General features: G+C 42.9%; 1 protein-coding gene across 4 annotated transcripts in view; it reads left to right on the top strand.

Moving 5' to 3' along the window:
- PCYT1B (phosphate cytidylyltransferase 1B, choline) overlaps window positions 1–1,741 on the top strand; it is a 126,401-nt gene extending 124,660 nt beyond the window's left edge. For 2 of the 4 annotated variants that reach the window (XM_056558790.1, XM_056558786.1), the window contains one exon: window positions 1,184–1,741. In XM_056558790.1, the coding sequence (XP_056414765.1) occupies window positions 1,184–1,387 (204 nt within the window). In that variant the 3' untranslated portion in view covers window positions 1,388–1,741. The remainder of the gene's footprint in view (window positions 1–1,183) is intronic. The other 2 variants (XM_056558788.1, XM_056558787.1) reach the window with 2 other exon arrangements.
- Window positions 1,742–26,815: the final 25,074 nt, after the last annotated feature.

Raw genomic sequence — 26,815 nt, 5'->3', positions numbered from 1 at the left:
CAGTGTAATATGTCTCCTTCACACACGTCCTCCCCTCCCTGCTCTGTGGTTTGCTCTGTGTTTCCCCCATGAAAACTTGAAACCTCCCTGTGATAAGTGAGGTCCTATGTAGACAGAGCAGGGGAGGGGGGAGGAGCTGTGGACGTCCTCATTCTCCCCCTGCTTCAATCTTACAGATAGGGGCGTTTCTGAGGATGAGCCTATGGCTGCCTCAGAAAGCACCCGCTCATGCATATGCATAAGCAGGGAGGACCTGACAGAGGCTAGGGGGAGCACAAACACTGCTGGGAGGAAGAGATCTCCGTCCCCAAGATGGCGGCTGCAATGTAATGAATAGGGGACGGACGCAGGACTACTGGGCTATGCTGGCAACTCTAATATCTCAGAAACGGCTGCATATAGGTAAATAGAACTAATTGACTGAATTGTATAACTTTTGTTTGGGGAACATTTGGGCAGGGATTTTTGACCACTACAGTTGTCCTTTAAGTGCAGTATAATTCTCCCACATTAGGTGCAGTACAGTTCCCCTACAGACACACAGCCTCCAGCCATATAGTGTATGGCTGGAGGCTGTATGTCTGTTTACTGCCCCACTTCAGTGTTCCGACCACCGATCCACCGGTCCGGGACCGGGGTCACAATCTACTGCTATGGCCTATGGGCCATAGCAGTAAGTCCCGGGACCATGGGAGCCGAGGACGGAACACTGAAGATGAAGTGCCTCTGGTCACTTACCATGCGCGCGTCCTTCTCGATGCTCCGCTCTGCTTTTCATCTATGAGTGCACACACGGGACGTCAATGACGTAACTGCGTGCGCCATCTCCCAGCGGCCCCTGTGTTTTTAAAGTTAATGTGGGGCCGCCGCAGAGAGGTAACCGCCAGGACATCCTTGTGTCCTGAAAAGATTTTTTGGGACATAGGGATGTCCTGAATGTGAAGGAGGCCCCCTGCGGGCCCGGAGCCCGGAGCAGGCGCTCCATGAGCGCCAATGATGATCTGGCCCTGGTGATGGAGAAGCCTGTTAAAATTCACCTTTTTCATGAACATTAGAATTGGTTCATATGCTTTGTATTAGAGATAACAGTTATTTTTTCACTTTTCTACTACATCTCATGAATAAAAACCTTCAAATAACTAAAATAATTCACACTGTACTAATAGTGTTCATTTTCTTCCAGAAGCAGATGTTTCAGGAAAGAAGTGGGAGAATGCTCCAAGCACTATCTCCAAGGCAGAGTCCTTCAGGAAGCCCCACTCGAGAACGTTCCCCTTCACCCACCTTACCGTGGATGCTCAATAAGCCCTCACCACCATCATCACCCAAAGGTGCAGCCTCGGCCTCTCTCAGCAGCATGAGTGAAGGAGATGAAGATGAAAAGTAGCTAGTACACAACATGTTGTATTATATAAGCAATTATGCCTTTTCCCACCACAGGGGCTACCTCCCTTATTGCTTAGGTGGTCCATCAAAGGTTAAAACAGAGTTTCTGTCAAGTAAAGTTTAATCTGAGGATTTAAACTGAAAGCAGTGATTTGGGACATGTATATATTATATATGTTCCCAAATACCTACTTATAAAATGTTTTTTTTTTGGAAGGTGTCCCAAGACCCCACTGTAGGTATGTTTGGACAAATTTGTACTGAAGGATAAGTGTCCAATCTGGTCAGAGGTTACCATGCCAAAGCTGTTTGATAATAAACTGGAGAATAAACTACAAGGATTCAAAATGTGAAATGTCACAACAATTATTTAGAGTAATATGGGCATGTGGTTCCTGGTATACTTGAACCTTGCATATGGCTGCAAACCATGAACACTTATAGACCAGTAATAATAAGTCTTTGATCTATATGTGTGAAATGTATAATGAATCAGCAATAGTACATTGTGCATCTTCTGCATGCTACATTGTCCTATGAGAATCCAAGGTGCATTGACTGCAATTCATCTAATGAACTTGTATAAACCCCTTTATACACTGGTGCTGAGAGAGCGTAACCTTTCCATTAATGCAGATAAAACACTGTACTGGATATTGGGTAAAACACAGTACCGGATAATTTAACAATTAATCAGAAAATCAGTACGGAATTCTGTCATAACCTGGCATCATTATTATAACGTAAGTGACACATAAGGTCTTCATTCTATGTATTAATAGAGTCTCGAAACTAGCCAAAACGTTAAGATTATGGTAGGATCTCATACACTTGGCCATGTTATGGCTCCATATAACCTTTCAGTTGTATGAGTAGTAATATAGCATCCATAGAAAAAATCATTCATAACAACCAAACTCCAGGGCCATAGCCTGGGGTAAAACACCCCTATCTAGGCAACCCCTAAAACGTAACTTTTAATTTGTAACTGTTAAAAAGTATGCTTCCCAGAAAAAACATGTTTAAAACTGATGCCAGAACAAAACAAGATGTCAGAGATAACTATATCTGGCAGTTATCACTCCATTAACTGTGGTATACGGCACTGCAGGTGCAGCTATAATGCTTGTTTGCTCTGGAGATCACTTAAAATAACACTCCATTGCCGGCCTCTACATGTTTCGCCGTTACAACGGCGTTCTCAAGAGGCAATAGCGGCGATGGCTGATTGAGCCATTGTCTCTTGAGAACGCCGTTGTAATGGCGAAATATGTTGAGGCCGGAAATAGAATGTTATTTTTAGCGATCTCCAGAGCAAACAAGCATTATAGCGGCACCTGCAGTGCCGTGTACCACAGTTAATGGAGTCATAACTCCCAGATACGGTTATCTCTGACCTTGTATTGTTCTGGCATCAGTTTTAAACATATTTTTTCTGGGAAGCATACTTTTTAACAGTAACAAATTAAAAGTTATGTTTTAGGGGTTGTCTACATATGGGTGTTTTACCCCAGGCTATGGCCCTGGGGTTTGGTTGTTGTCAATACTATAGGGCCCCTTACTGCCCTTAGGTAGCGTAGTTTAGTATCATATAAAAAATCATTTCCTGCTGTTATGGCAGGCATTGTTTTTAGGGGAGAATATATCTGTACTATACTGACATTATACAGCATACACATTGACATTATACAGCAGCACATGGAATGCCTACATGTCTCTAGTACTCCGTGTACCACTATATAGGCTCTGTACTCACAGCTAGGCCCGGATCCTTATAGAAAGATTGTTGTTCACCCTGCCTATCAATCTGTTCCTTTACCTTGACTGTTGAATGTGACCATTTCACACGACCATATCACACAGCAGAAAGTTAATATATCATAAAGTGTTTTTAATTTTGTACAAAGTACAAATTTATAAAATCTCAATAAGGCACATATTTGTATACTATAATCTGTCCTGTGAGATAGGTAGATACATATATGTAAAAACATTATGTGCAACTACTCAATTGCCCTCAAAATGCCAGGATAGTTTAATAGCTAAAGCTGCTTGTACATGAATATATTAATTTTTGCCACTGTTGAGCTTTTAGTCCTTTTTGTAGATTATATGGTTCTTTTTTTTCTGTCCAGACATTCACAGAGCATCAAAGGAAATGCCTGCTTGCATGTCTACTGATCAGGGCCAGAGACTTAGTTCTGGGTACGCCAAATAGTTCCTGTTACTCTTTTCCTCCTACCCATTAATAACCAGCTTCCACAAATACTTTGATTCCTGCTAGGAGTGAGCCTGGATATAGGTTTTTGCACCTTTGGACACAATCGGCGATCAGAGTACCTGATATTGAAATGTAATTCATCCCTATGGATAACACAATATAAAGAATCTTTAAGCGCCAACAACCCTACACTTTTAGCATATAGGCGTATCGTTTTTTCTATTACTTTTTTGTTCTGTCCTAAGGTGCATTTACAAAATATCCTGTGTATAAGAAAAGATTGAAGAAAGTGTTAAAGGGGTTATCCAGGAATAAAAAAAAAGGTAATTTTTTTCAAAGACCACTCCTTGTCTGTCTCCAGGTTGTGCGTGGTATTACAACTTGGCTCCATTCACTTCAATTGAACTGAGCAGCAGAACTACACCCAACTTGTAGACAGACAGGGATCAGTCTTTGAAAGAAATTACCTCTGTTTTTTAGTTCCTGGATAACCCCTTTAACCACCATGTGTATGTTGTGGTGGAATTAAAGGGGTTGTCCGCTGCCCTGCCTTTTGGAGCTCCGCTCGCAGCGTCCGGAAGTTCATTACTCCGAACGCTGTGTGCGGGCTTCCGTGTTCGAGGGCGCCCCCTCGTGACATCATGCCCGACCCCCCCCCCCCCCCGTGACGTCATGTCTGCCCCCCAACGAAAGTCTATGGGAAGGGGGTGAGACAGCGCTCGCGCCTTCTTCCCATAGACTTTCGTTGAGGGGGCCGGTGTGACGTCACGAGGGGGCGGGCGTGACGTCACGAGGGGGTGGGCGTGACGTCATGAGGGGACGGCCTCAAACACGGAAGCCCGCACACAGCATTTGGAGTAATGAACTTCCAGACGCTGCGAGCGGAGCTCCGGAAGGCAGGGCAGCGGACAACCCCTTTAATGCACATGAATGGAAATAAGAGTCTAAGCCCAAGCTCTTTGAGGAAAAAAAGATTATATTTAATTTTTTTTTATTAACTCTTTTAACAGTGTGGTCTTGCACATAGGAACCATGTTGTTCTATCCTCAATAACATTTATCCCATATTTCTGTGCTTCTGTAATTCGTACGTAAAAAAGTTTAAAGTAGTTTTCTGGGATCTTCCAGTTTCATTCACTTGAATGGGACTGAGCTGCAGTACCTACCAGACACATCATCATACATTTTAAGGGGACATCCCCTCAGTCTGCTGATCAGTGAGGTATATCTCTAATCTAGGGGTCTAGGCCAGTGTTTTTTTTACCAACCAGTGTGCCCCCAGCTGTTGCACACTGGTTGAGGAACACTGATTTAGGCCATCAATATCAAGTTTAAAAAAAAAGCCATAAACCTTAGGTCAAAATTTAATCTAACAGTAACATACCATACTATTTAATTTACATGATATAAAACAGCCATATTAAATAACCCATTTTGATGGACACAGAAGTGTTCCTGTTCATCTTATATGACAGGTAACAAAGTAGGGGGCATACAATTCATCTCCTACTTGATTTACCAAGATGTTGTTGCCATTTTGTGACCTACACTATACATCCTTAAGTATGTGGACATCTGGCCATCGCACCTATATGAGCTTGTTGGATATCACATTCCAAAACCATGGGTGTAAGTATATTGTTGGGCCCCATGGGCACATGTACCTGAAACAAAACTCTTTGCAGATATGTGTAGATGCTACCGTTCTCTGGTGCTCTAGCTCAATGTCCAAATTACAGAAATGACTTAACAAGGAACTCCCAGGAGGTGACCATTGGAAAATGCTAAATAATCTAAAGGACTCCACTTTACTCAGTCTTGTTGTAATCTGTGACACAACACTCCGAGAAGCATATGCATGGGTAGTCCTCCCTGACTTTGCAGACAGGCTGGCACTGGTGTGACCAAAGGCCAAATAAAAGATTCAGTCAGATGTAGCAAGGCCTTGTTCAGCTCTATCCTTGTAAACCTCTCAAAAAAGAAATGTTGAATTTCCTCACAGCAGGACTTGGATTAGGCTCAGGAACATTTTAGGTATAGGCAGGACTGGTGACTGGTATGTGTCGTATACATAGATGGTATGCCGGACATTAGCAGTACCTAGGCTCACTACTTTAGTAATCTCAGGAATAACAGGTCTGGGGGAGATGACATGTGCTCCTGGCTATAGTTAGACTAAACTAAATAGATTTGGGTCCCCCTCTATTCCCGTGATAGGGGTGGAGTTGGGAATGAAACTCTGGTTCAGCTGTACAAGAAATGCAGTGTAATGTGCAAACAAAATAACCCACTGCCCTCTGTAAATCTTAGATATACCTCCAAATACATAAAGGTCTTCAGCACCTGGAATACAAAAGCTAAGTCCAGCAACCTTTTTAGTACTTAGCCATTTTACTACTCTGCTGAATAGAAGCTGGAACATTCAGGCAATAGAGCAAGTGAGAGGTCAGACACTGTTATACAGTATGAGTAGATGAGACTCACAATCAGTAGTTACTGAAATGGTAGGGCAGAGTATACCAGGCCCACAAAACAGATTTCAGAACAGGGTCAGACAGGCTATGCTATATGCTTCTGCAGCATTTTTATTTATTTTTACCTGTCGTCACAGTACCCCTTTAAAATGGTTGTCGGAAAGTTAAAGGTGTGCTGTTGGCACTTCTGGAGTCAGTGTGGAAGTTTGTAGTGAGTTTCCTGTTTCAGTTGGACACATACATCTTAAGAGCATGATGACCTTTCTGATGGACCAATTTAACAGATACATAGGTTTCTATTATAAAACATATCCAAAATCTCTCCATTTTATCTGTTTCTGTCACTTTGCATTTCTTTTTTATTTTGTCCAGCTAAAAACTGTAAACATGTCTTTTCTGTCTGAACCCAGCCATAGAAATATAGAAGTATAGGAGGATGAATTGTTCTGGATTGCTTCAAGGAAGTATCAGTTTTTGCTTTCCCTTTACCGTTTCCTTTTTTTTAATTTTTTTTTAAAGAAACAGATTTTCCATTGTAAAAGCCCTTCCACTGTTCCTTTCCATGATCCTGCTGGATATGCTTAGAATAGTGTGTACTTTTAGTTGCACTTAAAAAAAAAGAAAAAAGAAAATTGGTTGCTGAGTGAAAAGAGTAATGTCACTTCTTTTTCACACAGATTTTTAAAGCTTTGTTGAAAAATCTGATTCCCATCAAATATATGTGTGGAACTGACATGGATTTTAGCACAGAATACACCCTGAACTCCATGTTAAATTTTCCTGTGTAAGTGAGGCCATAGTATGTGTGTCCACATGCTTTTGGTCATATCTTTATGAGGATATTAGATACCAGAAATTGACCAATATATTTTTCTATCCTGCATGTCACTTGGCCCAAACAAAACTTGTGTAGGATGCAAAATAGCTACAAAATGGCAGGTAATAAGAAATTGGCACTTTTATTGTGATCTTACATTCCATAGTCTCCCACCATAATACATCTACAAGGGTGAAGCTCAAGACCTGGAGGAAAAAGCCTATAATTGGGGCCAAAGAGATCAGGCACAGTGAGGTCTCTGTCCCCGATCCCTGGAATATGGAAGGCGATTGGTCAGTCCTAACCCTATGCTATAAAAACATTTTAATAACTCTGTTGATCGCATGATTTTCTATCAAATATTGATAATAAATATTATTAAACCTATGAGTCTCCATGTATATTACGTAAATATTTGTTATCATTTATGCCTTTATGCTACAAAATAAAATAAAATGACCTTGACTAAGAATCTAAAAGTCACACAGACGATCCCAGACAAGAAGCTCCTGGAGTACAATGCTGAAGTCAAACAAGCTGTTCCCTCTCTGCACTGACAGGTACAGGATCATTGATGTATAAATGAAGGTGGATACAGCACTTGGGATTCGTAAATCCTATTAAATGAGAAAACATTACGTGAGGTTACAGGGAGCATGAATCCTCAGACAAGTCAATATATTTAATGCCGAATCTTGGCTGTGATCCTTGTATCATTTACTAAATGAATTTCTTCATCACAGCCAACGGCTTTTTAAACTTCAGCAATTCACTTGTATTATATAGTTTCTCTTAATTCCATTAAAAACCTGACTGCAGGAAATCTCAATATCTCAAGCTTTCCTTTCTGTGTCATGCTCACCGGCTGGCAGGAAGCTGAGGTATGGTAGGTTGTTTAGGAAGTTTTTCATACTGGAAGTTGATGCACTATGTTGTTAAATGAGTACTCGGCTCCTAGAATTCTTATCCCCTATCCAAAAAATTGACTGGCGATGGTTGGGCGGAGGCTCGTGACATAATGGCCACACACCCACAATGCAAGTCTCCCATAAACTTGCATTGAGGGAGCGTGACAGTGACGTCACAAGCCTCTGGCGCTGCATCCAATGCTCTAATCAAACGCTGGGTGAAGCAGGGAGATTGCGGGGGTTCCGCCGCTGGGATAGGGGTTAAGATGTCTAGGGGCGGACTACCCCTTTAAGGAACTAAAATCCCTGAAGAAGCCAAGGTATTCTGTATGTCTGCCGCCTGCAGTGGTTCCTTGGATCAACACATCATCACTGGAGGACTGAAAGCAGAGACTGATGTTGGACCAGGGAATCTTCACTAAGTTCAGTAAGGTATTTGTTTTTTTCTTTGTTGTTATTTAATGGGGGCTGAGCTGCAGGAACCCAGTGAATTCACTATACAATATACAGAGATATCTGCCAGAGTCACAGCACCCATATATAGAGAACAGAGCCGGGTGCACACAGCTGATCAGTGGGGTGCCAGAATATGGCATTAATACATTTAGCCCAGAAAACCTTTGTCGATTTTTATAAATGTACATGCATCCTATGAACTACATTATATGTGTACTGGCATCTGTTCCCAGGTTAAATTCCTGAAAAGGACTATTGACTTCTGTGATGACCCTTCTCATTTCACCCCTTATTTCACAGAGAAAACTGGATTTAGTTAGTGGGATTAAGATGTAGGTAAGGAAGGTTTGCTATCATATGGTTTATGTGGCAAAGATACTTGCCTGATATGGATGCAGGGCAGTATTTGCCACTAGGCACCAGTGGGCCTATCCTCAGCATATAGATGCATGTTTGGCCGAGGATGCATATGCATCATGTCTGATCCTTTTTTACTCCAAAGTTTGTCATTGATCGAGTCAGCACCCCCCCCATACACATTAAATAATCAGTTTTTGTCAATATCAAGCAGTCTGTCACTCACCTGGTGCTTTTCCTGCCCCCGCCGCCTCTGCCTCTCTGCTCCTGCGCACGTGTCCCCATCCCCTAGGGTGCGCGCGCCGGAGCTTTAAGATTTAAAGGGCCAGTGCGCTCATTAGTGTAATTCACCTGTGGCTCATTGATAAATTCCTCCACGCTCCTCACTACCCTGCCAGATCTTTGTTGCCTTGTGCCTGAGAGAAAGCATTCCTGAGAGTTGTCTTGCCATGTATCTGATTCTTTGCTCTGTGACTTGACCTTGCTCCTCTGCCGCCTGCCTACTGACCTCCTGCTACATCCTGACTACACTACTGTGCCGCCTGCCTTGACCTTCTGCTATCCTGACTATGAGCTGTCTTTTCCCTCCTGTGCCTCGCATCTCCTCCACCTGTGTGGTCGAGCCGTGCCAGGGGTAGTGACCTGGGTGCCACCTGCCGCAGCAAGTCCATCCCGCTTTGTGGCAGGCTCTGGTGAAAACCAGCAGCAGCTTAGACTCCACTCCCTGGTACGGTCCGAGTCATCTGCCACACAGGTCCAGTGGATCCACATCCCCCGGAGTTCCTGCCTTCTGAAACGTGAGTGTTACAGTAAGATCCGGCCATGGTTCCCACTGAGGTACCCCTGCCTGAAGTTGCGGATCTTCCTTTCGTTGTGCTACATCAGTCTCAGCAACTGGTGAGACAGGCGCAGCAACTTACCCAACTATCTGCTATGATACAACAGCTTTTTGCCGTTGGTGACTACACGGTTGAATTCCGCACTCTAGACTCAGAACTAGCATGGAATGATGAGGCCTTGTGTGCCACATTCAAAAAAGGACTTTCTAGCAGGATTAAAGATACCCTTGCTGCACAAGATCCTCCTTCTTCTCTGACAGAACTTATCCACCTGGCCACATGTATTGATGTGCGTTTTGCTGAGAGGCAGGAAGAATTGCACTGAGAGGGGGAACCTACTCGAACACGGAGATAGCCTTGCCTGGCACCCGTGTTTCAATGTCCACCTCTACAGTTTCCTGTGCCTCTTGCTGAAGAGGCTATGTAAGTGTATCGTTCCCGTCTTATGATACAGGAGAGATCACGATGACGCAGTGAGAATTTGTGTTTGTATTGTGCACTTCCTCAAAGACTATTCTGTTTGTCCACAGTATCCGTGAAAACGCTCGCACCTAGGGCACGTAGGAGAGGCGTCCCTAGGTGTGAATACTACTTCTCCTTGCTTGACCATTTCTGTACAAGTCTTCGCCTCTGCCAAGTCTTCCTTTAGCGCTACAGCATTTTTGGATTCTGGATCTGCAGGAGACTTTATTGATGCTTCTTTTGTCCACAAATGTCATCTTCCTGTTAATCGGCTTGCCAAGCCTTTGTTCATCTCCTCTGTTAATGGACAAAATTTGGACCGTAAGGTGCTATTCCGTACTGAACCTCTCGTCATGCAAGTGGGTATCTTGCATAAAGAAAAGATTGAATTCTATGTACTGCCTCACTGTACTTCCGAGTTTCTTCTCGGCCTTCAATACCCATAATAACACTGTAATTTGGGTCGTTGTGGATCGGTTTTCCAAGATGGCTCATTTCATTCCTCTATCAGGTATTCCTTCTGCTCCAAAGCTGGCAAAGTACTTCTTGCTGCATGTCTTTCGTTAACATGGTCTTCCTCAACATATCCTTTTGGATCGTGGTGTGCAGTTTGTCTCTAAGTTCTGGCGAGCCCTTTGTAACGGTCTGGACATCAAGTTGGACTTCTCCTCTGCCTACCACCCTCAGTCCAACGGTCCGGTGGAGAGAGTTAATCAAATCCTTGAGACTTATCTTCGGCATTTTGTTTCAGCCCGCCAAGACAATTGGATCGACCTTCTCCCCTGGGCTGAATTCTCTTATAATCATAAGGATTCCAAGTCCACGAGGCCAACTCCCTTTTTTGTTGTCTACGGACTCCATCTCCATCCTCCTCTTCCTCTCCCAGTTTCCTCCGGAGTGCCTGCTGTTGATGAGCTGGTCCATGACTTCTCCACAATCTGGCAACAGACCCGACAGTCGTTATCCCAAGCTTCTTCACGTATGAAGGCACAAGCTGATAAAAGTTGAAGACCTCCTCCGTCCTTCTCTCCTGGTGACATGGTGTGGCTTTCATCCAAATACATCCGCTTCAAGATCACCAGTTACAAGCTTGGTCCTTGCTACCTTGGTCCCTTCCAGATTCTACAAAAAATCAACCCTGTCTCCTACAAACTCTGTCTACCTGCAACATTATGTATTTCCAATTCCTTCCACGTCTCTCTCCTCAAGCCTCTTGTCATAAACTGGTTTTCTCAGAAGAATCTTGTCCCCACACCTGTCTCCAGCTCTTCTGACATCCTCAAGAGATTCTTCCTACAAAAACGGTAAACAATTTTTTTTTGGTCGACTGGGAGGGTTACGGTCCTGAGGAGAGATCTTGGGAGCCTGAGGAGAATATCCTGGACCGTGACCTTCTCAGGAGTTTTCTGACACATAAAAGGAGGGGGAGACCAAAGGGGGGGTACTGTTAGGTTATGCGCTCCAGCCGCACATGCTGGCCGTGAGCGCATGGTCCCCTTACCTGCTGCTGCCGGCGGGGCTGGGACTCGCATCACGTGACAAACCCACATGCGTACCCCAGTCCGTCACTCACCTGGTGCTTCTCCTGCCCCCGACTCTGCCTCTCTGCTCCGGCATGCGTGTCCCTGTCCCCTAGGGCATGCGCGCCAGAGCTTTAAGATTTAAAGGGCTAGTGCGCTCATTAGTGTAATTCACCTGTGGTTCATTGATAAAGTCCTCCATCATCCTCACTTCCCTGACAGATCTTTATTGCCTTGTGCCTGAGAGAAAGCATTCCTGAGATTTGTCTTGCCATGTATCTGATCCTTTGCTCTGTGACTGGACCTTGCTCCTCTGCTGCCTGCCTAATGACCTCCTGCTATGTCCTGACAACGCTACTGTGCCACCTGTTTTGACCCTCTGCTATTCTGACTACAAGCTGCCTTATCCCTCCTGTGCCTCGCATCTCTTCAGCCGACTGTGTGGTCGAGCCATGCCAGGGGTAGCGACCTGGGTGCCGCCTGCTGTAGCAAGTCCATCCCGCTTTGCAGCTAAGACTCTGCTTCCTGGTACGGTCCGAGTCATTTGCCAAACAGGTCCAGCGGATCCACATCCACTGGAGTTCCTGTCTTCTGTAAACCTGAGTGCTACAATATGTTTAAAATGTTCATTTTTTGACCCCTATAACTTTTTTTTCTGCATACGGGGCTGTTTGACGGCTAATTTTTTGCACTGTAATCTGGAGTTTTTAGCGGTACCATTTTTGTATTGATCGGACTTTTTGAGCACTTTTTATACATTTTTCATGATGTAAAATGTGACCAAAAATACGCTATTTTGGACTTTGTAATTATTTTGTGCTTACGCCATTGACCGTGCAGTTTAATTAATGATATATTTTTATAGTTTGAACATTTCCATATGTGGAGATACCACAAGGTACGGTCCGAGTCATCTGCCACACAGGTCCAGTGGATCCACATCCACCGGAGTTCCTGTCTTCTGTAAACGTGAGTGCTACAATACGCTTAAATTTGTCATTTTTTGACCCCTATAACCCCTATGACCCCTATAACTTTTTTTTTTATATATTTCTTATTTTTATTTACACATTTTACACAGTTTTTTTTTTATTGGAAACGGGGGATGATTCTCACTTTTATTAGGGAAGGGGTTAAATGATGTTTATTAACTTTTTTAACACTTTTTTTTTGCAGTGTTTTAGCCCCCTCTAGTGGCTATATCACTGCAAACACTGATCAGCTATACAGATCATTTCTGTGCATTAACACAGCAATGATCCACTACATTTTCTGTGGAAACCTCAGTAAATATGTTGGGTTTTTGTGAAAATGTCGGGAACACAGCCCTTTTTTGTGACCCCTTTTCCAGATGGCCAAGCCCCTTTTTCTCGTTTTCTCAGTAAAATTTACAGTTTGTCTGGTTTTTCTCAATTCTGGCACAGACAGAATTTCGGGCGCACAACCTGACAAAACATTTCGGGTTTGTAGTAAATGAGGGCCAATGTGATTTTATGGACTTTTTTTTCCTCATAATGTCTCTCATAGTTGAGGTATACCTATGATGAAATTTACAGGCCTCTCATCTTTTAAGTGGGAGAACTTGCACAATTGGTGGCTGACAAAAAAATTTTTTTGCCCCACTGTACATGCTGGACTCGTCTGAGTGTGCATGTCTTCTCAATGAGACTAGTTGAATAAACTGCCAGACAACTCTGCTCAATACAGAGCTGTAACCAACATAATGCTGATGCTCAACACTCCTGCTAACTCCTACCTCTGGACATTGGATGAATACATAGCCATGATTATAGAGCAATGTCTCCCTGCTCAGTCACAGATGTCAACTAAATCTGTGCCCTGAGGCAGAAGCACCATTTGTCCGCTTGTATTTCAAGCAGCTTTCCCACTTTAAAAAAAAAAAGGATTAGGCTTTAAAATACACTGCTCAAAAAAATAAAGGGAACCCTAAGATAACACATCCTAGATCTCAATGAATGAACTAATCATATGAAATACTTTCGTCTTTACATAGTTGAATGTGCTGACAACAAAATCACACAAAAATTATCAATGGAAATCAAATATATCAACCCATGGAGGTCTGGATATGGAGTCACACTCAAAATCTAAGTGGAAAACCACACTACAGGCTGATCCAACTTTGATGTATTAAAAAAATAAAATGAGGCTCAGTAGTGTGTGTGGTCTCCATGAGCCCTTTTGACCTGATGAGGTGGCGGATGGTCTCCTGAGGGATGTCCTCCCAGACCTGGACTAAAGTATTCGACAACTCCTGGATAGTCTGTGGTACAATGTGGCATTGGTGGATGGAGTGAGACATGTGTGTCCCAGATGTGCTCAATCAGATTCAGGTCTGGGGAACAGGCGGGCCAGTCCATAGCATCAATGCCTTCCTCTTGCAAGAACTGCTTACACACTCCAGCCACATGAGGTCTAGCATTGTCTTGCATTGGGAGGAACCCAGGGCCAACCGCACCAGCATATGGTCTCACAAGGGGTCTGAGGATCTCATCTTGGTACCTAATGGCAGTCAGGCTACCTCTGCCAAGCACATGGAGGGCTGTGCGGCCCCCAAAGAAATGCCAACCCACACCATTACTGACCCACCGCCAAACCAGTCATGCTGGAGGATGTTGCAGGCAGCAGAACGTTCTCCACAGCATCTCCAGTCATGTCTGTCACATGAGATCAGTGTGAACCTGCTTTCATCTGTGAAGAGCAGAGGGCACCAGTGGCGAATTTGCCAATCTTAGTGTTCTATTGCAAATGCCGAACGTCCTGCATGGTGTTGGGCTGTAAGCACAACCCCCACCTGTGGATGTCGGGCCCTCATGCCACCCTCACGGAGTCTGTTTTTGACCGTTTGAGTGAACACATGCACATTTGTGGCCTGCTGGATGTCACTTTGCAGGGCACTGGCAATGCTCCTCCTTGCACAAAGGCATAGGTCCTGCTGCTAGGTTGTTGCCCTCCTATGGCCCCCTCCACATCTCCTGATGTACTGGCCTGTCTCCTGGTAGCGCCTCCATGCTCTGGACACTACGCTGACAGACACAGCAAACCTTCTTGCCACAGCTCGCATTAATGTGCCATCCTGGATGAGCTGCACTACCTGAGCAACTTGTGTGGGTTGTAGACTCCATCTCATGCTACCACTAGAGTAAAAGCAGCACCAGCATTCAAAAGTGACCAAAACATCAGCCAGGAAGCATAGGAACTGAGAAGTGGTCTGTGGTCACCACCTGCAGAACCACTCCTTTATTGGTGGTGTCTTGCTAATTGCCTATAATTTCCACCTGTTGTCTGTTCCATTTGCACAACAGCATGTGAAATTGATTGTCAATCAGTGTTGCTTCCTGAGTGGACAGTGTGATTTCACAGAAGTGTGATTGACTTGGAGTTACATTGTGTTGTTTAAGTGTTTATTTTAATTTTTTTGATCAGTGCATAACATGTACATCAAAAATAGAGAAACATAGCCGCACATCCACCATTTGTATTTTGATCTACTTGCTTCTCAGCATAATTTAAAAACTTGCAGGTTGTTAGTATACATTTTGATCAAAAAGTGGTGGTGGATGAGGGACACGTTTTAATCAAAAAGCGTGCTTAGAGCCACAACATTCTTTATGTATACTACTTTTATTTAACATGGTTGTCCATCATCAGAAAAGCATTGCTTCTTTCATGCAAAAATAGCATAGCACCACTCCTGTCCACAGGTTGTGCCTGGCATTGCATCTTGGCTCTTTGAAGTAAATAGGATTGAGCTGCAGTACTACACACAACCTGTGGACAGAAGTGGTACAGAAGTAACTTCTTAAAGGGGTTCTCCAGAGCTTAGACATCTTATCCCCTATCCAAAGGATAGGGGATAAGATGCGTGATCATGGGAGTCCCGTCGCTGGGGACCCCCATGATCTTGCACGCGGCACCCCATTTGTAATCAGTCCCCGGAGTGTGTTCGCTCCTAGTCTGATAACCGGCGACAACAGGGCCTTCGCCCCCGTGTAACATCACGCTCCGCCCCTCAATGCAAGCCTATGGGAGGGGGCGTGACAGCTATCATGCCCAGTTCCGTAGGCTTGCATTGAGGGGCGGAGCGTGACGTCACACGGGGCGGAGGCGTGGCATCACACGCTGTCGGCCCTGTGGTCGCCGGTAATCAGACCCGGAGCGAACACGCTCCGGGGACTGATTACTAACGGGGTGCCGCGTGCAAGATCACGGGGGTCCCCAGCGGCGGGACTCCCGCGATCAGGCATCTTATCGTCTAAGCACCGGAGTACCCCTTTAAATCAATCACTTTTTGCCTCCTCATAAGGTTCCTTAACCCCTACATATACCTGTTACAATGTCCTCTTGGCTGTAGTAACCTGTATATGATAGCTTTCATGTAGTTTATTATGTTAATTGACAAGCAATAGCCACATATCTATATGAAGCAAGCCTCTTGAAGTTGTTGATCTTTTTTTCTTCTTTTAGAATTTATACAAGGTAATGCGGTAAAATATTCAGTTGTGTTCATTAATTGTATAAACCCCTATAGAAGCTGCCCATTATTGCCAAGTACAAGGATTTTTAAGCAACTATCTTGACAGCTGTGCCACCTGCTGGACAAAATAGGCTTTCCCCACAAACATGGATGCTCGCTTCTTGCTAAGTGCATTATGACATTATATTGAGTCTTTTGAGCCCAGAATTTAATTTCCCAGCAGAATAAACAAAAACTTGTTTATACTAAAAGTAGTCAGGGGTGAGTGGATATGGATGGTGACATCATGAGGGTGCATCATATTTAGAGATATTATCCCCTTAAAGGTTTACAGATGGAGCATTCCTTCATAATAAAGCTGATGCATAAAGAGGTGCAATATAGGCCTCCTGCATTTGAATGAAAATCCCATTACGACTCAGTACAAGACAGCTGGTCCTTCAGGCCTTGTTCACATAGCGGAATTTCCAAGCAGAATCCACCGAAAAAAATTCATCTGTAGCAAAGTGCCATTGATTTCAAAGGGATTCTGCTGCATTGTGCACATGGCGGAATTTCTGCCACGGAAATCTTGATTTCGGTGTCTACAGAAACAACGAACCTGTTCATTGTTTCTGTGGATTCCGCTTGGAAATGCTTTGCCGCTTATTGAGACAACACATATACGCACGGTCCTAGCGCTGCATTTTCCGGGCGGACATTACGCACATTTCCCACTGTGTGAACATTGCCTTAGTGTGCTGGTGTTAACTACATCCTTTCCTAATGATCTGCATCGAGGTCACTATAATGTGGTCACTTAGGATTTGTATAAAGAACTTGTAAAAATGTATTCTTCTATGTATGTAAAAGATGTAAAAATTCCTTTTTGCTGTGTTATGTGTGATGGAAAATATAATATAAAATATATACACATAACACCACATTAAAACCAAGTGTAACCAAGGCCTAGGACGAAACATGACCAACGTATAGTTAAATAGTTTCTTGTTGACATTGTAAGGAAACACATTGTATTAAAATGACACACACAACCTAAATACTGAAAATACATTTATACAGTACATTGTGAAATGATGTGCCATCAACTGCTGTGCATATAGATAGATATATAGTGGCCATCACTCACTGGAGGGGCGAGGAAGGAGACACGGAGAGTGCCCCCCATCTCATGAATAGATCAGCTATGAACCAAATCTCATAATATGCTGCATTTATATAGGACAGGATATTGTTATATCAGATCCACAATAAATAAACAACATGTTTACTGTGGGTAAAGTACAGTGCGGAAGTTGCATCTATGGAGGTATCTATAGATCAATGGTAATCTTCTGTAATCAAGATCCCCAAAATCATTCATTTTAACTCATTAACTTACCTGTAGATCAGACGATCAAAAATCAGATTGTTCAATGGGTGCAAGCTGTTGGGCCAACAGTGGGTCTAATGACCTGATCCCTATAAGGTGTTCTTACCTGATTTCTATGATGTTTAATGACCTGATCCCTATGAGGTCTAATGCCCAATTATCATAAGATATAATGATTTTATCCAAATGAAATCTTATGACCCTAATCCCTATGAGATTTAACGAAGTGATCCTTAAAAGGTCTAATAGAAACATAGAATGTGTCGGCAGATAAGAACCATTTGGCCAATCTAGTCTGCTCAATAAACTGAATCCCATTAACCCCTTAAGGACCGGGGTTTTTTCCGTTTTTGCATTTTCGTTTTTTGCTCCTTGCCTTAAAAAAATCATAACTCTTTCAATTTTGCACCTAAAAATCCATATGATTGCTTATTTTTTGCTCCACCAATTCTACTTTGTAATGACATCAGTCATTTTGCCCAAAAATCTACGATGAAATGGAAAAAAAAATCATTGTGCGACAAAATTGAAAAAAAAAACGACGTTTTGTAACTTTTGGGGGCTTCCGTTTCTACGTAGTACATTTTTCGGTAAAAATTACACCTTATCTTTATTCTGTAGGTCCATACGATTAAAATGATACCCTACTTATATAGGTTTGATTTTGTCGTACTTCTGGAAAAAATCATAACTACATGCAGGAAAATTAATACGTTTAAAATTGTCATCTTCTGACCACTATAGCTTTTTTATTTTTCCGTGTATGGGGCGGTATGAGGGCTCATTTTTTGCGCCGTGATCTGAAGTTTTTAACGGTACCATTTTTGCATTGATAGGACTTATTCATTATTCATTTTTAAATTATATAAAAAGTGACCAAAAATGCACTATTTTGGACTTTGGAATTTTTTTGCGTGTACGCCATTGACCGAGCGGTTTAATTAACGATATATTTTTATAATTCGGACATTTTCGCACGCGGTGATACCATATATGTTTATTTTTATTTACACTGTTTTTTTTTTATGGGAAAAGGGGGGTGATTCAAACTTTTAATAGGGGAGGGGTTAAATGATCTTTATTCACTTTTTTTTCCACTTTTTTTTTGCAGTGTTATAGCTCCCATAGGGACCTATAACACTGCACACACTGATCTTTATCATTGATCACTGGTTTCTCATAGGAAACCAGTGATCGATGATTCTGCCGCTTGACTGCTCATGCCTGGATCTCAGGCACTGAGCAGTCATTCGGTGATCGGACAGCGAGGGGGCAGGTAGGGACCCTCCCGCTGTCCAGTAAGCTGTTCGGAATGCCGCGATTTCGCCGCGGCTATCCCGAACAGCCCACTGAGCTAACCGGCAGTTTTTACTTTCACTTTTAGCCGCGTGGCTCAGCTCTGAGCCTGCGGCTAAAGGGTTAACAGCGCGATCGGCGCTGCGCGCTATTAGCGGCGGGTCCCGGCTTCACTATGACGCTGGGCCCGCCGTGATATGATGCGGGGTTACCGTGTAACCCCGCGTTATATCACGGGAGCAGGACCAAGGACGTACCGGTACGTCCTTGGTCCTTAAGGGGTTAATAGTCCCTGGCCTTATTTTATATGAAGGATAGCTTATGCTTATCTTATGCATGCTTAAACTCCTTCACTGTATTTGCAGCGCCCACTTCTGCAGGAAGGCTATTCTATGCATCCACTACTCTCTCAGTAAAGTAAAACTTCCTGATTAGAGATGAGCGAATTGAACCGGACAAAGTCGAATTCGTTCTGAACTTCATGAAAAATTTGATTCGGAAATAACAAATTTCTTCATTAGTGACACCCGCTGCGATTGTCCTGTACAATGTATAGATGCGAGCGACTTTCTCTTTTGCTCGCATCTCTGCAATAGATGGGATGATTGCAGCGGATGTCAGGAGTGACACCCGCTGTTATCTTTTCTTAATTGCAGGTACTACTGCTCCCAACATGGAGCACACTCTGCTAAATGCTGGGAGCTGTAGTACCTGCATTGATAGACAAATCGCAGCGGGTGTCATTTCTGACATCTGTTGCGAATTGTCTATTAATGCAGGTACTATAACTCCTAGCATGGAGAAGAGTGTGATCCATGTTGGGAGCAGTAGTACCTGCAGGTAAGGAAAGATCACAGTGGGTGCCACTCCTGACAACCACTGCGATCGTCCTGTATAATGTATAGATGCGGGTGAGCGGCCGCTCTTCTCTGGTCCCACTGTAGTATGAGTATATGCCGTATATATGCCTGTTATTCATATTTCCCGAAGAGAGCTGTGATTGGCTGGAACCATCTGGCCAATCACAGCTCTCTGCGGGAAATATGAATAAGTGATGTGAATTCTATTCACATCACTGGCCGGCCGGAGTATAGTGCAGTTATACGAGCGCAGGAGAAAGCCGCTCCATCTCTGCAATAGATAGGACGATCGCATCAGGTGTCAGGAGTGACACCCAGGGCGATTTGTCTATTTGTACAGGTACTACAGTTCCAATCATGGAACAGTCTGTTCCATGCTGAGAGTAGTAGAACTACCTAAAAAAAAAGTTAATAAAGAAAAAAAAGTGAAACGAATATTAAAATACATAAAAAAAAATTCAAAAGTAATTATAAAAAATATATTATTTTTACATTTAAATGGCCCCTTTCTACATTTTTATTATTGTCGGCTAAATTTTAAGGTCCCAGAAAATTCAGCGCTCAATATTTAATATGAATGAGGAGTGCATTTCAAATAAATGTTTCTAGTTTTTGTTCTAATTCATAATTTTTTTATTTTCACTTTACATTTTTAGCCCCATTTATTTAATTTTCTTTGGCATTTAGATGTGCTGCCATGAATAATTCAGAGGGGTCAGAGACGAGCCGAGGACAGGGACATCAGTAATATGTATAATACAGTAGGCAAAAAAAGGCTGAGTTTCCCTAATTTACCAAAAATCCATAAATTTACAGAGGTCTTCTATCAGATATCAAGGATACTTTAAATTGTAATTTGCGGAGGCAGATGGCCGGGACAATAATGTATGCATGTATTTAATGTAATTGTGAAGGATGATGTCATTGTAATTATACAGTATGGGCTGGTTTTAAATGACAAATTTCTGCAAAACTCTTCTTGTAATTCCAATGTCTCTGGATATGCAGGAAGACATGGATGGGAGCTACAATTTCAGTAGGATGAAACCAGTTTTTGTCTGGTTATTCTGCCTGAGACATGTCTGAGACATGTCTGCGCCAGTGTGCGACAGTGTGCGTCAGTCTACGCCTGAAAAAAAAATGACAAACCCGAAAAAGGGGCGTGGCTGGCCAAAAGGGGCGTGGTTTCACCACCCGACAGATTTACTATGGAATTCACAGAAAATCCTGTGGGTAAATGGCTGGAAAAATCGACCTAGAAAAAGCTGGTCAGAAAATGTTCCCGACTTTTCCCAATAGTAAATAGAGAGGAATCCTGCATGTCTGAAACAACTTTTCCCACTAGTAAAAACCCGACAATCTTAGTAAATGAGGCCCTCTGTCTTTATTTTTATCAAACATCAGTATGTAAAAGTGAAGGGCGTATCTATCAATTTGGGGAGTTGACGCAAGTAAATGGTTGGTACAATAGTTGTAGTTTTAGCTAATAACAAAAAGTTTCAATTCTTCAGCAAGCGAGGTCATCTACGGGAAAATAAACTTATTAAGAACTGGACCTTGAAAAAGACTGAGAACTTGCAAAAAGAGATAAGAAAGAGAAAGAAAAAAAAAAACAATACTGAAGGAGAATTCTCCTCCAGCCTTTCAAACACTAATATATATTTATACAGCCCGTGCAGAGCTATACACAACACTAATATATATACAGCCTGTGCAGTTATACACAGCACACTAATATATATACAAACTGTGCAGAGTTATACACAGCACACTAATATATATACAGCCTGGGCAGAGTTATACACAACCGCCACCAGTGTTCTTGAACTTCTTTAACCATTTAGAGTTGGAGCTGTGCATATATGTTAATTATGTTGATCTCCAAACACCAGGCTGTAGTTTACACTTTGCGTTACTGCTTCAATGTCCTTTAACCATTTAAACTTGAAACTGTACTTGTATGTTGAATTTGTTACTCCTAGTGCACTTACTCTGATATTATTTGTGCTTTCTAAAATTCGGCCCATTCCAATTCTCAAGCCTCGTGGTTTGGAATGCTTATGATATAATTGTATTTCAGCACTGTTCAGACTTAACGTGAATTGTACTGAGCTTTTTGTTAGTTTGGTGGACTTCTCATGTTTATCATATTGGTTACAATGCACATTGTATATTGACCAGTGCGTTCTTTTATCAACGCCAGTTTCTTGATCGTTTCAAACACTGACTTGTGTTACAACGTATTCATATGGTATGGATTGCTCAATCACCGTACATATGCCCCCATACAACCTTTTCTTATATCCACTATTTTTATATATCCACTATTGTAGTATATATCGTGGTTAGCCTCTGAGCACTTTTGTGTTATACTCAGTGTGACTTCTATAATTAAAGTAAATCACATATATTAGACCTCACTCTCGTGCTCACCACAATAAATAGTACAATTTTTTGAAGTAATTTTATGTTTTAGTAGAAGTTATAATCACTCACACTATAGTTGCACCATACATACAGGAGTTATTTGGCATGTCACCTGTTATTGTATATAATAGTCACAAAGTGGTAGTGCTATCAGTGCATCATTTATACATTCTGTATTAGCATAGATATGCATTCAGATCTAGATTAACTCAATGTTGCTCTACCCACGTGTTGTCTCCCACATGTGTGGCTGTGGGATTAGGCTAGATCTTACCAGGGCTGGCATCAGAGATTTTGGGGCCCCTCACAGCTCAAGGCCTGGGCCCCCAACCTTCCAACCCCTCGTGGCCATCTCCTGGGCCTGCCTGCTATCTTCTCCATCATCTATGAAAAAAAAATTTTTAAACACAGGACAAGAAAAACAAGAGCCCGTGAGTTCAATGAGTAAGGAAGGGAGAAAAGATGAAATATCACCATACATATTACAATCATATTGTTACTGATCAAATCCTGTATACACAGAGCTTAAAGGGGTACTTTGCTACTTTACTTCTTATCCCCTAAACACAGGATAGATTGTTTCTGATCCCAAGGGGTCCGACCACAGAAACCCCTCACGATTTCCTGCATGGCGCTCTCCTAGCACATTCATCTCTATGGAAGAGCCAGAGATACACGAGCGCTGTAGATAACCCGGTTTCATGTGCAAAGGGAGCCAGGACGCTGTGCAGGATCCCCTCGGGATCAGACACTTATCCCCATCCTGTGGATAGGGGATAAGGAGTAAAGTAGCGGAGTACTCCTTTAACAAATTTGTTTTGAATCTAGGAGCCAGGATAAAAAGGATTTCTTTTTTCTAAACAAATGTTTCAGTTTTTGAGAGGTGGTTGTTTAAACCATCTCTGTGTGCACCTGTGTGTAATTCAAATTGTCCCGCAATCGCAATGTCTGTTTTATACTGCCGGTGGTTTTCGCAGCATAAAACTGATTACAGGTTCCCTTTAACTGTAAGTAACTATATTAACATACTTAATTCGAAGACAATAAACAACTTGAATTGCAAAAAAAAAAAAAAGAGAAACAAAGTGCCCCCTCCCTAACACAGTAGTAACAGCAGGTCTCCCTTCACCAGCCCCTACCCTACACACACACATAACAGGACTCTTAGCACCCCCTACCTTCCACATAAGAGGCCCCCCTATCCAGTCCCCCCCCCACACTAATAGCAGGACTCTCAGTCCCCCTTCTCTCCATATAAGAGGCCCCTCTATCTAGCCCCCCTCACACATAACAGAACTCTCAGCCCCCCACCTATGTCCCACATAAGAGGCCCCCCCTATCCAGTCTCCCCTCACACATAGGACTTTCAATCTTCACATAAGAGGCCCCCCTATCCAGTCCCCCCCACACTAATAGCAGGACTCTCAGCCCCCCATGTCACACATAAGAGGCCCCCCTATATAGTCCCCCCCCCCTCACACATAGCAGGACTCTCAGCCCCCCTGGCCCCCTTCTCTCCACATAAGAGGCCCCCCTATCCAGCCCCCACTCACACATAGCAGGACTCTTAGCCTCTCTCATATAGTAATAAGACCAATTTCTCCTCTTACCCAGTGCAGCAGATCTCCCCCTGAGTAGCTTCTGTTCCTGCGTGCCGTCAGCAGGAGGAGCCGGAACCAGTGAGGAGAAGGAAGACAGTAGAGGCAGCAGTGAGCGTCCTGTCTGTACAGTATGTAGTACAGACTCTGTATCCTCCGGACCTCCGGTCACTGTGTCAGCTGTCAATCTCAGGACCTGTGTGTGATGCTGCAGCTGCGGTGCACACAGGTCCTGCGTTCTGACAGGCTGACACAGTGGCTGATCTGTATGTGTGTTGGGACTCCTGCCCTCCAGCCACCTCCGAAGGGTGCAGTGGGGCCGGGCCCTGGATTTTACAATGAGAACCAACTAGAATTTAATAGGTGTTTAGAACTAAGTTCAGATTACGGTTGTGTTATGGGTGCGTTTTCATACGATTGAGTTTAAACATTGTATTCCATCACACATAGTAGAATTATTAACAAACAGTTTTTCAATGCTGTTCCCGCATCTGTTTTGAGCATGTACCACTTGATATTAAAGCAATAGCATGAACGTATTCCACCTAAGTCCCAAATTGTTCAAATGTAACATTAGGCACATTTATGAGTGTTCTTGTGACATTTACACACACCAATATTTCATATATTGTAATAATGGACTAGGATTTGTTTTAACACAGTTCTGTACTGTCAGGGCCGGACCATCATTGGCGCTCATTGAGTGCCTGCTCCAGACACAAGGCTGTCACTGTTACCTCTCTGCGGCCCCGCATTAACTTTAAAAACGCAGGGGCCACCGGGAGGTAGTGCACCCATATATTTCCCATTGACTTGTATGGTACTTTAAACATAAACCCCACCCCTGGCAAATTGGGTTGAGTAAGGGTTCAATCACCTATCCTATGTTTGTTGTTTACATATAAGTAACATGTGTGCCAAGTTTTATGTTAACATCTTCAGCCGTTTGGACGTGATGCTGGAACATACACACATACATACATACACACACGTTGAGTTTTATATATATATATATATATATATATATATATATATATATATATAATAATGAATTTGGAGCACATAAGCAAAACACAAAAGTCTCAGTTGAGACTTTTTTTTCAAACTTTTTTTGTGACTTTTTAAAATTGCTCACGATAGAGTTTTGTACACCAGGTCAGACCTGGAGTTGACTTGCGACTTTTGTATAGGGGTTTGCTACTTCTTTTTGCCTATATAAGACATTCGCACATCATAAATATGTGACCACTGCAAAGTGAAAACTGAAAATTGCTAAGATAATGCTGTTTGCAACTTTATGCGTACCCACAAAAGTAACGCAAAAAAGTGCTTAGTCTCACGTGCGATTTTTTGTGCACCCAGAGTAAGCAAAAAATAAATAAATGTTCCCCCATGAGATTTAGTGATTTGATTCCAATGAGGTCTAATGACCTTATCCCTACAGGTCTAATCACGAGATCAGAATAAAGTAATGACCCGATTCCTGTAATGAGTCCTATAATGAGCCTATATTGGTCTAATGACGTGATCCCTATGATGCTTTCAGTTTGGATCATTAGATGCATTATTATGCTGCCATATTATGCGCTCATGAGGTCATATTTTCACAATGTAGTTTCCAAGACTATTTCCCATGCCTTTTGCTTCCCAATATCTACTTTCACAGTCAGCAGACACTACTCTACATTTCGACGCAACATCCGGTATTGGCATATTAATAGTATGGGGAAGCAAGAGAGATAGCAGCCCCTTGAAAAAGGTGGGAACAAAACGTACGTTGGGTATGGAGACGATTCATCCTACATAGACATGAGTAAGCACTTGTATGCCTAAATTGAGAGTTTACATCTGATTTATTGAGTGATTGCTGCATAAGGGCATCTGAGTTTTGTACTGTGGACAGAGAGATGGGTGTTATATTGAAAGTATACACAGCATTAGCCTAGGTTCCTCTGTAATTGAGTACCTACAACAGGAAGTTATATGCAAATAGGGATATGTGCAATTGATCAGTTTTTTTGTGGTGATGTGTCACCTTATTTCCAGTGTTTTTCTCTATTGACTGCACTGTATACATAATTAGATTTTTAATCAGTCTTAAGAAAATGTATTAGTTTTATTCTTAGGTGTTTTTTGGAACTCATTCTTTAAATGTATATTATTTAATTGGAGTTACCACATATTTTTCATGGTATGAATAGGGAAGGCACCATGTAGTCATAATGGCATATAGAGAAAGAAGGTGTCTGTTTGGATTCATATGTTTGATTCCCTCAGTTGAGCAGACTGCCATAACCTACCATTTAATACAGCTTAATAAAAAAGAAAAAACAAGGTGCGCTCCTAGTGCAGGCGGTTTATGATAACTTCAATATGCACAAAAAAATGGAGGCTTACCAGATGGAGTTGTGCTAAGAGCACAACACCTCAGCAGGCATATAAACTCGCGGTGGTAATGGAGGTCAGTAGCCACGGTGTCCTTTCCAGATGCCTCTCAGTTAGGCTGGGTTCACAGTACGTTTTCTCCCATACGTGAGCGCATGCGGCAGGGGGGAGCTAAAACCTCGCGCTCCCGTATGTCATTCATTTCAATGAGCCGGCCGGAGTGAAACGTTCGGTCCGGTCGGCTCATTTTTGCGCCGTATGCGCTTTTACAACCGGACCTAAAACTGTGGTCAACCACGGTTTTAGGTCCGGTTGTAAAAGCGCATACGGCGCAAAAATGAGCCGACCGGACCGAACATTTCACTCCGGCTGGCTCATTGAAATGAATGACATACGGGAGCGCATACGGTGACATACGGGAGCGCGAGGTTTTAGCTCCCCCCTGCCGTATGCGCTCCCATATGGGAGAAAATGTAGTGTGAACCCACCCTTAGCTGGATGTGTTTGCAGAGTCGTGGATACAGTCCAAAAAGAAGGATTTACCAAATGGCGCTTCTCCTCCCAGGAAAGATGCAAGGCAGCAATCCACAGTATTTAACTGTGGATTGCTGCCTTGCATCTTTCCTGGGAGGAGAAGTGCCGTTTGGTAAATCCTTCTTTTTGGACTGTATCCATTTAATATATCTTGGCCAATTGATAATCTACCCTACCACATGCTATCTCTATCCCAAATCCTATATGTTACATATAACTGCTCTGTTCACACTAGAGCCAAAGCTTTGGTTTCTAAGGCTGGGTTCACATCACATTTTTACCAATACGGGCGGCATATGGCAGAGATACGGGAGCGCAAGGTTTTAGCTCCCCCCCAGCCGTATGCGGTCCCGTATTGGTAAAAACGTGATGTGAACCCAGCCTAACAGTTCTGTGAAGAATCTGT

This window comes from Hyla sarda, chromosome 2 (genome assembly GCF_029499605.1).
Source record: "Hyla sarda isolate aHylSar1 chromosome 2, aHylSar1.hap1, whole genome shotgun sequence".
NCBI classification, from domain to species: Eukaryota; Metazoa; Chordata; class Amphibia; order Anura; family Hylidae; genus Hyla; species Hyla sarda.
This window is presented reverse-complemented; position numbering and strand designations above follow the sequence as displayed.